The sequence below is a fragment of the Danio rerio genome, chromosome 8 (genome assembly GCF_049306965.1).
Source record: "Danio rerio strain Tuebingen ecotype United States chromosome 8, GRCz12tu, whole genome shotgun sequence".
NCBI lineage: Eukaryota > Metazoa > Chordata > Actinopteri > Cypriniformes > Danionidae > Danio > Danio rerio.
Window position 1 is genome coordinate 39074227 of NC_133183.1, and position 14833 is coordinate 39089059.

General features: G+C 38.4%; 1 protein-coding gene across 2 annotated transcripts; it reads left to right on the forward strand.

The window, feature by feature from the left end:
• The first annotated feature begins 1585 nt into the window (after positions 1-1585).
• LOC141375800 (E3 ubiquitin-protein ligase RBBP6-like) lies at positions 1586-8736 on the forward strand. Of its 2 annotated transcripts, XM_073910730.1 has the most exons (9): positions 1586-1798; positions 5423-5547; positions 6748-6817; positions 6903-7311; positions 7505-7601; positions 7705-7780; positions 7927-8015; positions 8255-8383; positions 8479-8736. In XM_073910730.1, the coding sequence occupies exons 4-9, from the start codon at positions 7152-7154 to the stop codon at positions 8651-8653; spliced, it is 726 nt and encodes a 241-aa protein (XP_073766831.1). In that variant the 5' UTR covers positions 1586-1798; positions 5423-5547; positions 6748-6817; positions 6903-7151; the 3' UTR covers positions 8654-8736. The 2 variants fall into 2 exon arrangements, with proteins under 2 accessions (XP_073766831.1, XP_073766830.1); XM_073910729.1 differs by lacking the exon at positions 5423-5547.
• The last annotated feature ends 6097 nt before the right edge of the window (positions 8737-14833 follow it).

The following is a 14833-nucleotide window of genomic DNA, read 5'->3' on the forward strand; positions in this document are numbered from 1 at the left end:
TCTCTAATATCTCCAACGACCCTAATGATTTGGAAGCTTTAACACCTAACCACCTTCTGCTTTTGAAAGGAAACCCTGCATGGAGTTTTTTTTTTTTGAAAGGTCTGATTCATATGCCAAACGAAAATGGAGACAAGTGCAATATATTTCAGACCTCTTCTGGAAAAGATGGGTACGCGAATACCTACCATTGTTGCAGAAGCGACAAAAATGGAACAAGGAACATCGAAATCTTACTGTTGGCGACATTGTGATCATTGCAGATTCTACAGCACCACGTGGATCATGGGTTCTGGGAAGAGTGATTGAGACTTTTCCAGACAGTAGAGGTTTAGTTAGATCTGTAAAAGTTCAAACCAAATGCAACATCTTGGAACGTTCAATTAGTAAGCTTTGCCTACTTTTAAAAGCAATATAGGAAAATTATGGTATAAGCAGTTAAACAGGTGTTTAAACTGAGGTTATATATTTGCATGTATATATATATATATTTGATACCATTTTGAGTTCATGTGTAAGGCTCCATATTGTATAAATTTGTAATTGTTATGCCATTTTGTCATAAACAATTAAGGGGCCGGTATGTAGGAGCCATACATTGTATTTTGGCTATTGGCCACAAGGTGTCAGTAGGAGACTATATAACTGTGGCTTCACTGCATGGAGGAAGACAGTGTTGGTAGGAAGCACACAGTTTTTGACCGTATCGTATTGCATCGTCTCGTAACTGAAGGAAACAGAGAAGTGTGCTTTTAGATAAAGGAAAGTGATTGAGTAATTCTGTTGATTGGAAGTTGATTGGACAATAAATATGTTTTTATTTGCATCTATTTGCTTACGAACTCTGACTTTTTACGCGTTAAAAACTTGCTCACTCTACCAACAATAGCGGCATTGGTAAGCCGCTACAATATATATATATATATATATATATCCATGGGCCACTGTAAAGTAATATGGTTCTGTCATAACGTTTTGAATGAAAATCTGCATTTGGATAAGACACCTTTAGTATAGTTTTGATTTTAAGGCATAATAAAGATCAAATGCAAGTACGAGTGGATTTACATTGAAAATTTCAAACGCATCAAGAAAACCATGTGCTAAGGAAATTTCAAACCATTTGGAACGCACAGAGACGAGCTTTTGTGCAAAAATGAACTTAAAGGTGCCTTTAAAAAAGTGTCAAAGTACTTTTGAAAACAAAAAAGCAAACCCCCAATAGGTGGCAGCAAGAGGCCGCTTTATTTGAGTAAAGCATTGAACGATTCATTCAGCCAAAGAAGCCAATAGGATGAACGGACAGTTGAATCAATCCCTGAATCATCGACTCACCCGAGTCTTCTTGGCGAAGGCCTGAATCGTTCGTGCAGGGAAACGTCGCTGTGTATTATTCAGAGATGGCCAACTGTTCTGCTGTTTATTTTATTATACTTATCGCAATGATTTTACTACTACTATCAATAAAATTAATATTAATAATGATAATATTGCCGGAAGTTGTACAGCGCATGCGTCACGTGTTCATCATCAGCATCCATGACAACCGTCCTGTGGGTGTGATGGGGTCGATATACCGGAAGGCGGAAGGTTGATGACGTCGACAGAGTAATGGCGGCGAATTCAAACAATCAAAATAATTCAAAGAATAGAAATCGAGAAAATAAAGTTGGGAATGGATCGGAGACTCTAAGAGTAGAGAATAGTGGTGAAGAGGAGGAAGAGGATGATATGGATATAGGATGGACACAAATAGAAGGACGATACGGGAAAAAAGCATCTAGGAAAAGGAAAAAAGGTAAGGAGGATGCATCGGAAAGTAGTTCGCTAGCGAGTGAGGAGGAAGGGGTTGGAGAAAAAGCCAAATTAGGATTTAGGATAATATTAAGATTCAAGGAAGAAACGGGAGTTTCAGGAATAAATCCAATGATGTTGACACATGAATTAAAGAAACAAGTAGGTGAAATCGCATTCGCAAAGGTGCTTCAGGATGGTGCGTTAATGATTGTGTGCAAAAACGAAGAACAGAAAAATAAGGCAATGAAAGTAAAAACAGTGGGGAAGAAGGTTGTTACGAGTAGTAAGATCATAGGTCAGAATTCATGGATATTTGGCGTGATAAAAGGAGTTCCTATTGGGGTAACAATGGAGGAATTAAAAAAGAATCTTGATGGAGGTAAAGTCATAGACGCAGTTAGATTGAAGATGAATAGAGAAGGAAGAAGAATGGACAGTCTGTCGGTGCGCATTAAATTTGAAGGAAGAGAAATGCCAGATAAAGTCAGAATGGGATTCATCAGCTACCCAGTTATAGAATACAATGCACCTCCAATGAGATGTTACAACTGTCAGAGGTATGGGCACACAGCAGCTTTATGTAAATCAAAAATAAGATGTGCGCGATGTGGAGGGGAACACGAATTTGGAAAGTGTGAAGAAGGAGTGGAGGTGAAATGTTGCAACTGTGGAGGAGGACATAATGCTGCATATGGAGGTTGTGAGGCAAGAAAAAGGGCAGTGGAAGTTCAGCAGGAAAAAGAAAAAAACAATCTAACTTACGCTGAAGCAGTAAAGATGGTGAGGGAAAAGAGGAAGTCAAATGAAACAGTAAGATTGGATTCAGGTAAGAAAAATGAAGGAGAAGAAAGAATTGGTGAAAGTAGGTCATCAGAGGATTTGGCGTTAGTAAGCAAGAAAAATTTTGTACTCTTCATGGTAGAAGTAATTAACTGCACTGCCCAAACAGAAAGAAGAACAGAAAAGATACAAATAATAATTAAAGCAGCAGAAAGGTATCTGGAAATAAAGGGTCTGAAGAGTGATGATATAAGAAGAAGCCTCAGTTCAGATTTTCAAGAGAGTCAGGAGATAGGAATAGGTTAGTAGGGTTATGTTGAGAATCCTACAATGGAATGCAAGAAGTCTATGTGCTAATGGACAAGAGTTTAAGGGATATTTAAGTAAAATGAAAGAAAAACCTAATGTAATATGTATTCAGGAAACTTGGTTGAACTCAAGGTTAGATTTTGTTTTAAAGGGATATGTAAGTGTAAGAAGGGACAGGGAAGAAGGTATAGGTGGAGGTTGTGTCACGTTTATAAAAGAAGGAATGCCTTATAGAACTTTGGAAAAAGGAGTAAACCTGGAATATATAGTGATAGAAATATGGTATGGAATAAAAGAGTATGTTATAATAAATTTTTATAACCCATGTAAAAAACTAACAATGGATAGTATGGAAGAAATTAAAGGTCTAAATGAAGAAAGGGTTATATGGTGTGGTGATTTTAATGCACATAATACACTATGGGGAGGAATAATAACAGATAGAAATGGTATGGTAATAGAGGAGATTATAGAAAAGAAAAATTTGGTATGCATGAATGATGGAGGATATACACGAATGGATGTAAATACAAGCAAAGAATCAGCACTTGACCTAACAATTGTGTCAAATTCACTGGGTGGAATTACAGTATGGGAGGTCATAAGGAAATGCTCAATTGGAAGTGACCATTTTCCTATTATTAGTTCAATTATAAATAGTGAGAATAAGAATGTTAATAAAGGTAATTCTGGAAAATGGAAGTATGAGAAAGCTGATTGGGAGAAATTCAAAGAAATAAGTGAAGAAGGGTTGAAAAAAATTAAGATGAATGAAGATATTGAAATTGAAAGGCTATATGCAGAGTTAAGTAATGTAATTCGGCATGCAGCAAATGAAAGTATTCCAAAGAGTTCAGGAAAAAGAGTAGGGAAAATGGTCCCATGGTGGAATGACCAGTGTACAATAGCAGTAAGAAAAAAAAGGAAGGCATTTAAAATTCTAAAGAGAACACATAAATTGCAAAACTTGATAGAATATAAGAAAGCTCAGGCAGAAACTAGGAAAATAATCAGAGAAAAGAAGAAAGAATATTGGAGATCGTTTTGTAATGAAATTGGGAAAAGTACTCCGGTTGAGGAAGTATGGAATATGATAAGAAAAATGAGTGGTATTAGAAGAGAATATGAATACCCAGTATTAAATGTAGGAAGCAAGAATGCAGTAAATGTTAAAGATAAAGCAGAAATGTTTAAAAATGAGTTCTTAAAAGTAAACAGCTCCAATAACTTGACAAATGAAAGTAAGAATATGAGAGAAAGAGTGTTATCCGGGAATTGTAATATAATGGAAAAAAGGACAGTTACCGAAGGTACGTTAGATGTCTTGTTCACCTTTTCAGAAATGAAAAGGGCATTAAAATACACCAAGACATCAACTCCAGGACAAGACGATATAAGCTATGTGATGTTAAAAAAGTTAAGTGAAGAGTCACTAAGGAAAATTCTGGAATTTTATAACAGGGTGTGGGAAGAAGGAAAATTGCCTCTAGAATGGAAGGATTCATTAATTATACCCATAAAAAAATCAGGTAAAGACCCTAGTAATCCTTTAAGCTATAGACCAATAGCACTAACATCACACATGTGTAAATTAATGGAAAAAATGATCACTGACAGACTTGGGTATCACTTGGAGAAAAATAACTTTTTCTCCCCTTATCAAAGTGAATTCAGAAGTGGAAGAGGTACAATGGACTCAGTTATTAATTTAGAAACAGACATTAGGAAAGCGTTAACTAATAAGGAAACAGTAGTGGCAGTTTTCTTTGATATTGAGAAAGCATATGATATGCTATGGAAGGAGGGCCTGTTAATTAAGTTGAACCAAATAGGAATAAGTGGTAGACTATTTAATTGGATTAAAGAGTTTTTAATTGAAAGATATATTAGAGTAAAGATTGGGAAAGATGTGTCGAGTAGAGGAATTATTGAAAATGGTACTCCACAAGGCAGTGTTATAAGTCCTTTGTTATTTCTAATTATGATTAATGATGTTTTTCAAGTTTAGAAAGAAATATCAATAAATCTCTGTTTGCAGATGATGGAGCTCTATGGTTAAGAGGCAGAAATGTGGATCATATAGTTAATAAAATGCAAACAGCATTAATTAAAGTTGAGAACTGGTCAAATAAATGGGGTTTTAAATTTTCAGTGGAAAAAACCAAATATATTTTCTTTACAAACAAAAAAAGTAGTATTGACCTAAAACTGAAAATATATAATATAGAATTAGAACAAGTAAAAATGATCAGGTTTTTAGGTATGTGGTTAGATTCTAGAGCTACATGGAGTAATCACATCAGTAAGATGCAGGAGAAATGCAAAAGAATTTTGAATGTAATGAGATGTATTTCTGGGCGTGAGTGGGGAGCAGATAGACTAGCTTTAAAAACTATTTATGTAACAATGATCAGAGCAATTTTAGATTATGGTTGTGTGGCATACAATTCAGCAGCAAAGTCACAATTAGAAAAACTTGAAAGAATACAATCCCAAGCTCTTAGAATTTGTTGCGGAGCATATTCTTCCTCTCCAGTTCCAGCTTTGCAGGTGGAGATGGGGGAAATGCCAATTCAACTAAGAAGGAAACAACTGATATTGACATACTGGGCAAGAACAAAAGGCCAAGAGGTTAATCATCCTGTAAAAACACTAATGGAGGTATGTTGGGAATATGGGAAAAAGAAAATTAATAGCTTTAACTGGATTATTGAGGAATTAGTGCAGGAAATGAAATTAAATGAATATAATATTATACCATCAATAGTTCTACCAACAACACTTTTATGGATATTACCACAACCAAAAATAGACCTCAAATTATTGAAAGACAGACAGGAAAAAGGACATGAGTTAACAGAGGGATATCTAACAAGAGAGTATATCGGGACAAAATATGATCAGTATACACACATTTTTACAGATGCATCAAAAGATCCGCAAAGTGGCCGGGTGGGGATCGCATATATTATTCCAAGTTTAGATGTGTTAGAAGGGAAAAGAATATCTAATCATTTGTCAGTATTTACAGGAGAGCTGCTAGCAATTATGCTAGCAGTCAACAAAGTTTATGAAATGGATCTAAACAAGTCGATAATATGTTCTGATTCAACTTCAGCGTTACTATGCCTGGATATTAAAAAATCGGAAACTAGACAGGACATTATAATAGAAATTCTTCAATTATTACAAAATTTAGAACAGAAAAACAAAATAGTTGAGTTTGTATGGGTACCAGCACATTCAGGAGTTGAGGGCAATGAAGCAGCAGATAGATTAGCAAAAACAGTAATGGCAAAAGAGAGGATAGAAATGAAAATCAGGTATAGTAGGGCTGAACTTAAATCAGTAATTAAAAAGGGAATACACAAAAAGTGGCAAATAAGTTGGGACAATGAACAAAAAGGCAGACATTTATATGCAATACAACCAAAGGTAGGACAGATTTTGAAATCATGGGGGAGCAGGAAGGAGGATTGTATTCTTTCAAGAATAAGGATAGGACATACAGGGCTGAACACTACATTACACATGATAGGAAAACATCCAACAGGGTTGTGTGATGGATGCGGAGAAAGAGAGACAGTAGAACATGTAATCATTAGTTGCAATAAATACACAGAGGAAAGAAATATGTTAATTAATGACCTACAGATAAATGATGAACAAATAACACTGAAAGAGTTTTTATATCAGGAAGGAAAGAAATGGTTGATTCAATTCTTAAAAAGAACTCAGTTAATACATAGGATATAGAATGTCTAAATATATTTATTTAATTAACTTAATTATTATTTTATTTATAACAATATTAAGCTTTCTCCTCTCATCTACTATGTTTTCTATGTCTCGGCTGTGAAGGACCTGAGCTGTAGATGGAGGAGCTGAACACGCAGCAACATCGAAGGCTCGGGTTTTGAAGAGTCAAGAGGTAAAAAAAAAATATATATATATATATATATATATATATATATAAATAAATAAAAATAAGAGAGTCTCTGATCCATAACCCACAGTAGGTGGCGGTAATGCTCTGATAAGAATGCGAACCGCCAATAAACACCAGGAAGAAGAAGAAGAAGAAGTCCTGTGGGTGTTGTTTGAATCTCGCTGTGTCGATTGGCATCTGATCTCTGCGTCCTCCGTGACAATTTTTCCAGATTATCGATATTATTGATCGTTGGATACGTCGATTGATCGCCTGCTGTTCCCATCACTCAGGTTTGACCCTTTTTATTACGCTGTGCTTTGTGTTTGTGTTCAGTATGTCTTGTGTTCACTACAGGTTCCAGAGTCGACTCACCTACGACTCGCTCCAGTTTGAAGGCCTCAACATCAGCGCGGGGGAGCTGAAGCGGCAGATCATGAGGAGCAAGAGGCTGAAGTTCTGCCAGCTGAAGATCAGCAACGCCCAGACTGATGAAGGTGAGTTGAGGAAAAGACACTTCAACTGTTCTACGCTAACATTAGATGCGTTACATCAGACACTTCTGGAAGCTGTAAGGTGGTGCTGATGCTGACATGTAGGGATGTTTTGGCTGTTTTAAAAGGCTAATGGCTCTCAAAGTATACCGTGCTCCATAATTATGTGCTGATTCTGATTTTATTTTGCTGTCAGAATACACAGATGATGCTCTCATCCCTAAAAACACGTCGGTCATCATCAGACGGATCCCTGCGGCGGGACTGAAGTCCTCAAACAGAAGATTTGTTGGGTAAGTGCTGTGAAATGAGCACACGCGTCCTCTGTTAGATGTTATATGAAGACTCCTGGTCTGTCCCTGGTGTTTTAGTCACACAAGCTCCTTTGTTTTGCAGACATCAAGCTGGACGCTGGCGTAAACCTTCACCTAGAGCTGATCCTTCACTCCTCTCACTGGAGCAGTTGTTGAAGGTATTGAACAAATGAATAGCACAATAGCAAAACGCAATGTAAAGCACACAATATACGCACACGCACTCAGCTTCTTAGGGAGATTTGAGATTGTTTGAAGGGTTGAGGGTGAAAAAGATTCAAATGTGCAAATGCCTGTGAAACAGACTGAGAATCTGGCTGAGGCAAAGGCGTCAGAGGAGGACAAGCTGAAAGCGGTGATGTACCAGTCCAGCCTGTGCTACTACTCCAGCAGGTGAGCGTTCAGACACTGACAGGTTTGCTTTGTGAGAGATGTCTGAGCTGATTCTCATGGTTCTGATGTTCACTAGTGAGGCCATGAGGCTGCTTGGGATCCCGGGACACCACATTAGGCACTGCCCCACTAATGTGGTAACTGGGTTTTCCAAGCTCACGGTTGCTGTGAACTTGAGCTCTTGTCCTCATCAGTCAGATTGTTTGCTCAGAGTTTGACTGTCACTCCTCAATTCACAGGGCAGCCGCTCCGCGCCGCACAAGCGCATCCGGAAGAGCACAGGGATTCCTGTTGGAGGTGGACGACCCAGACCGAAAGGGAGTCATGATAGACGGCAGCGGCAGATACGTCATTCCCATCATAGACGCGTGAGTAAACTGTACTTGGCATAGCCGCATGTTCTAGTGTTTGTCCAAATACCACATGATGTCTGCTTGTGTGTGTTTGCGCTCGATCTGTTCAGTGAGGCCTATGCTGCTGAGAAGAGAAAGAGGCCGTCCTTCTCCTGCCAGACCGAGCCTTTGCCCTCCTCGTCCTCAGCAGGTGCGGCATCTTCGGTCCGGGACGCCGGAGGGAAACGGTCCCGCTCCCCATCTTCACCAGAGACGCGCGGCGACCAGAAGAGACCACGTCGCTGAGAGACCTTCATCCAAGAGACCTGGAGCCGACGTGTAAATATTGTACATAGTTTATTAATAAAAGATAATAAAGATTATAGCCGCATGAACTGTGTGGACTGGTTAACCTTCACTCCAGCAGTGCAACACACACATACACACACACACACACACACGAATGAATTCATAAACACAATATCATGAAGTTTTGCTTTAATTTAGGAAAAGAGAAACTCTTCTGGGCTAAAATCTGATGGGTTTTTTTCAGCGTTCTTACTTCAGTCTTTAATGTCAGGTGATCCTTCAAATGTCAGTGTAAAGTGTTGAGTACACTATTAGTGCTCAGTCGTGTTTTTTTTTTTTTATTATTTATTTATTGCAGAACAAAGCCAGCATACATAGCTAGCAACAACTATATACAAGCCAGGGTTTGCATTAAATAAAAATACATAAAGAAATTTCAAATAATAATAATAATAAAATAAAGACATTACAATAATAAATGAATAACAATACACAGAAAAAAAAGAAAAAAAAAACTCTGGGGTGAGAATTAACTAGTTATTATATAAGAAATTTTCTCAATAAAATCGGACCATGCTTTGATTGTATGGGGTTTAGCTCTGTTAATTCTTGCAGTGGAACGTTCTTACAGTGCAATATTTTTTAGTTCAATAAGCCACATTTTATCCGCTGGAAATGAGGGTTCATGCCATATTTTAAATATAACTTTCTTGGCTGCAGTTAGTGCAGTATGAAATATCCTGCGTTGGGAATTGTTTAGGTTTAGATCATAATCATCATTCAATAAACAGATATTAGGGTATTTGGGAATGAACATCTCACACAATTCTGAAGTAGTTTGAAATACCTTATCCCAAAATGTACTGATAAGTGGACATTCAAAAAACATATGCATGTATGTCCCCACAGAGTTTGAATTACACAGTGTACAAAAAGGGGTAGGTAACCGTTTCATGCGGTGAAGCACATATGGAGTTGCATAAGCCTTGTGGATCAGTTTATAGTGTATGAGTTGATGGGCAGGATTCTTAGACATCACCTGGATACTTTCCCATATCTAGTCCCAGTTCAGTTGGTAAGAGGACAGTTCCTTTTCCCATATTGTGATGATGGGGAGTGCAACAGAGTCATAATTAAGCAGTTTGTTGTAAATGCATGAGATTGATCCACGTGACTGAGAGAAATTCACACAGTCCCGCAATGGATGATTGTCCAAATTACAGTTCCACGGAACTCCATAAGCGCGCATTGCACTTCTCAGCCTTAAATACAGAAAGTAGGAATGTCCGGGGAGATTGTAACCTTCTTTCAAATCCTGGAAAGACCTCAAGCCCTGGTTGTCGAAGATATCACCCAACACAGAAATACCTTGATCTGACCACAGCTTATATATAAAGGGCTTACCCCCAGATTGTAAATGATAATTGTTCCAAATCGGAGATTCTTTTGTAAATTTGTTGGTGCATCCAGTAAATTTGCAAACATCATACCATATTTTAAGGGAGTCAACCACTATTCTATTATCAATTTTTTTTACTTTCTTTTAGGTAATCCCGTAAATAACAAATCTTGTAGTCGGTGTGGATGCACAGCAGATGATTCAATGTTACGCCAAGCAATATCAGCATCTACTTCCAACCAAGTCTTAAGACTGCGCAGTCGACATGCCCAGAAATATAGTTGAATGTTAGGAACTGCCAACCCCCCTTTAGCAGGTGTTTTTTGTAATGTTTTAAGTTTAATTCGAGGACGTTTGTTGTTCCAAATAAATTTAGTTATAATGGAATTTATTTCTTTAAAAAACGTCTTATGTGGAGAAAGAGGAATCATGGTAAATAAAAATAGAAGTCTAGGTAGAACATTCATTTTGATAATCGCAATCCTACCTTGCAGAGAGAGTAATAGTGCGCCCCATCTCTCTAGGTCCTGTCTGATATTGTTGAATAAGGAACTATAGTTTTGTTTGACCATCACCTGAAGTGAAGGAAGAATCTGAATTCCTAAATATGTAAATGCGCTATTAACTGGAATTGAAGCGGGCACTGACGTGATATCACTTCTCCCCGACAGTGGCATTAGTACAGATTTCTCCCAGTTAATCTTATACCCACTCACTTTTCTAAAATCATTAAATATTTTAAGACATTGAATAATAGAGGTAGAAGTATCTGACATATATAGTAGAATATCATCAGCGAACAGAGAGATGTGATGTTTAGAATTATCTATAATGATAGGGGCGATTACATGATCCTGACGAATTGCCTGGGCCAAAGGCTCTAACGAAAGGGCAAACAACAATGGTGACAATGGGCAGCCCTGTCTTGTGCCTCTGCCCAGCAGAAAAGCACTTGAGCAGCTCAACCCTGTTGACACCCTTGCAGCTGAATTACGATACAGAGTTTGTACCATATGTATAAAATTTGGACCAAAGCCCAGACACTTCAAAACTGACCAGAGATATGTCCATTCGACCCGGTCAAAGGCTTTCTCTGCATCTAGTGAGAGAATAGCACTTTGATCCTCAGTAAGTTTGGACTTGTCCATGATATTTAAAAGTCGTCTGACATTATCCATAGCAGAGCGACCCTTAAGAAAGCCTGTCTGGTCATGGGAAATTATAGAACCGGCAATTTGATCTAAACGGCGGGCTAGAACTTTTGCGTAAACCTTAGTGTCTGTACAGATTAGTGAAATCGGCCTGTAACTAGAGCAGCTAAAGGGGTCCTTCCCTTTTTTAAAATCAGTGAGATAAGGGCAGTATTCTGATCTCTGTGAAAACAACCTGTATCTATTGCAAAATTTAAGGAATTTAGAAGGAGTGGTCCTAGCAAGTCCCATATCACCAAATACAACTCTGGGGGTAGACCATCTAGGCCCGGGGCCTTTCCTTTATTCATTGACTCTAGAGCTTCTTTTACTTCACTTAATGTAATTGGAGAGTCTAAAAATTTCTGTTGCTCATCACTTAGGCAAGGGAGATTTAGTTTTGATATAAATTCAATTGTTTGTTGATCCTCTATCCCCACCTCGGAACTGTAAAGATGCTCATAGAAGTTCTTGAATGTAGCATTCACCTTGTCCGGAGCAGTATGCAGGGTGCCCATACTATCCTTAATGGCTGTTATTGATGACATTGCCTCATTATGTTTCAGCCTTAAAGCTAATAATTTAGTGGGTCGTTCTGCATTAAAATAATAATTTTGTTTGGTGCGATGAATCAAAAATTCTGCCTTTCTTAATAAAATTGCATTGCAATCAGATTTTAAATTTCCTAAAATCCTGCTCTTCTGTTCTGAAAAAGTTTCCTTTAAGTCTCTCTCTATTATTTTAATTTGTTTTTCTAAATGATTTAATTCTTTAGTTTTAGATCTATGTTCATAGGAGGCAAATGATATACAGTTCCCTCTCAGAAAACACTTGGTTGTTTCCCATAAAATCTGCGGATTAACTGCTGAACTGGAGTTTTCTGAAAGAAACATGGTCAGATTATCTCGTAACTGTTTAATAAAATCATCTTTCAGTAGCAGAGTTGTGTTAAAGCGCCACCTTTTTGTCCTTTGAAATCCTGTAGGGGGTGATAAATTACAAATTACTGCCGAATGGTCTGAAATGAGCATGGGGAGAATACCTATGTTATTTACACTCTGAATTAAATATTTTGATATAAGAATATAATCTATTCTTGTAAATGTCTTGTGTCGGGAAGAATAAAAGGTATAGTCTCTACATTTTTCATTCTGCAGCCTCCAGATATCACACAAGTCATTATCCAAAATAAGCTCATTCAATGCCCGGGAAGACTGGTCACTGTGTACAGCGGACGGTGCGGAGAGAGACTTATCAATAGAGGGATTGACAACTGCATTAGCATCCATACCCACTACCAGATTGTAGTCACCAAAGCTAAGGAGGAGCTTGGTAAGCGAAGGAAAAAAAACTGTCAAATTTATTTGGGGCATAGACTGAAACAAAAGCTATTTTTAAACTATTCCAGGATCCCAAAACATATGTGATCGCCCCATGATCATCACTCCCTGATTTCTCTAATATAAATGGGAATCTTCTATTTTGAAGTATTAGCACTCCTCTTGAAGCGCTAGTGTAAGATGAAGCGGCTATAATTTTAAAATGTCTATTTTGACAACGAGTAACATCTGAGGCCCTGAAGTGGGATTCTTGTATGAGAGCTATATCGGCTCTCTTGCGATGTAAATAATCCAGGCATTTTGTTCTCTTTACCGGTGAATTCAAGCCATTGACATTCCACGATATCACGTTGATATCATTCATAACAGAACGCATAGATTAAACACTTAACAGATACAGTGATCATTTTAAACCCATAAATAGCACACATGTAATCAAGAATGTCTCCCCAGAGAACCATCAAATTGAATATATAATAAGAAAAAGCAAACCCTGTTAACAACAACGAAATGATTAAATTAAATAAAAACAGAATAAACAAAATATAAATGGCAGCCTGTAGAGAGAGAATACAGTCTCTCTTACCTGCCTGGAAAATAAACAAATTCGAGGCCATGCGCTCGAGCTGCGCGGCTATACCCAGGGAGCCGTGTCTCGCCTAATCAAATGTCCATATCAGTAATACAACTTAAATTCCTACTTGAAATATGTAGTAAGCACCCTTTATATGAGGCAAAATTTAGTCAGTTGATAGCGCCGTCAGGTTTTCTCCCATCGGAGTGTCAGCATTTAGCGATGAGACGAACTTCTCCAGATCTGTGGGTGTTTTGAAGAGAATTTGCTCACGGCCGTTTAACACTTTCACCACTGCTGGGTATAACAAGAAAGACTCAATGCCCAACTGTTGGAGACGTTTCCTTTTTTCTGACATGACTTTCCTTTTTTGAGACGTGCCCTTGCTGTAATCGGGGAAGAACCATAGTTTGGTTCCTTCGTAATTTAGGGATGAAGAATTTCTGGCTTCCTTAAGAATCGCTTGCCTGTCATTGTACCGGAGAAGTTTGAAAATCAAAGTGCGCGCTTTCTTTCTGGAGGAATCTTCGTTCGCGTACAGGCGATGTGCGCGTTCAATCTCGATCACCTTCCCTTGCAAGGCCGGCAGCCACTTAGGAATCTGGGTCTGCAGGAACTGAATTGCATTGCTGCTTTCCGCGCCTTCAGGTAAACCCACCAATCTTAGATTATTTTGTCTGGCCTTGTCTTCGTAAAGCCAAAGCTTCTCCTGTAGCTCCTCCACACGCGACGTGCTGGCAATCGAATCCTTTTTAATATCGCGCACTGTGGATTGCATATAATCCAGTCTGTCGCCGACCGCTTTGACATCATTTTCCAGGGAGTTAAGACGTGTAGAAATCTTTGAAATTTCCTCCCGAACGATCGCAGACATACTTAGCTTTATAGCGCTCAGTTGTTGTTCGAGCATCTCGGCAATGGCGTCGTAAAGGCGTTCGTCATCTTTAGGTCGTTTTTTGGAGGGCGAGTGTAGCAATTCTCATTTGGATGCCATCTCTGACGTCTCTTAACAAAAGCGAATACTTAAAACCTCAGTTTAAAGCTCAGTAGGAATATTTATAAAAGAAAAGGACATCTGAAGCAGAGCGCGTTTCACTAAGCAGCCATCACCGTCCGTTGCGCATGCCCTCAGTCGTGTTTTTCATAGTTACCAGTGCCGATGGAGTTTTTTAAAGCGTCATATTCTGCTGGAAACGTTTCATTTGAATGGTAATGTCCCATAAGCGGAGGTCTTGTGAGTAACTTCACAAGTCGGTCAAAGTCTACACCGGTGACAAGCTCATCTACTCCCAGAACCTGCTACTCTCTACCTACACGTTGTCAGCTGATGTTTCAAAACCTCAATACTCGCATACAGAACAGCCTCAGCGTCTGCACCTCTTATCGGCACTAGCTGCAAGTCTACACCCCCTCTGTCCAGAAGTGAGCACAGCCTCTTGGTACCATCCCAGCAAGCATTTTTTTGGGGTGTTTAAAGGTGCCAACTGACCATCAAAAGTAAAAATGACTCATTTTATCTCATCCCAACAGGGAAACCACCAACAATAAAGAATGAGTTACTATCTGGTGTCATGGCTTTGCAATTAAAACAAGTTTAGTTATAATGGAGGTCATTGGGGGCAAAAACAGCCACTTGAACAATATGAACAATACATAAGGGTTAAAAGTCTAATA

Coding starts and splice junctions, on each gene's coding strand:
- LOC141375800 (XM_073910730.1), top strand. CDS start 7,152: ATGTCTTGTGTTCACTACAGGTTCCAGAGTCGACTCACCTACGACTCG. Junction 7,781..7,926: donor CACTGGAGCAGTTGTTGAAG/GTATTGAACAAA, acceptor CCTGTGAAACAG/ACTGAGAATCTGGCTGAGGC. Junction 8,016..8,254: donor CTGTGCTACTACTCCAGCAG/GTGAGCGTTCAG, acceptor CTCAATTCACAG/GGCAGCCGCTCCGCGCCGCA.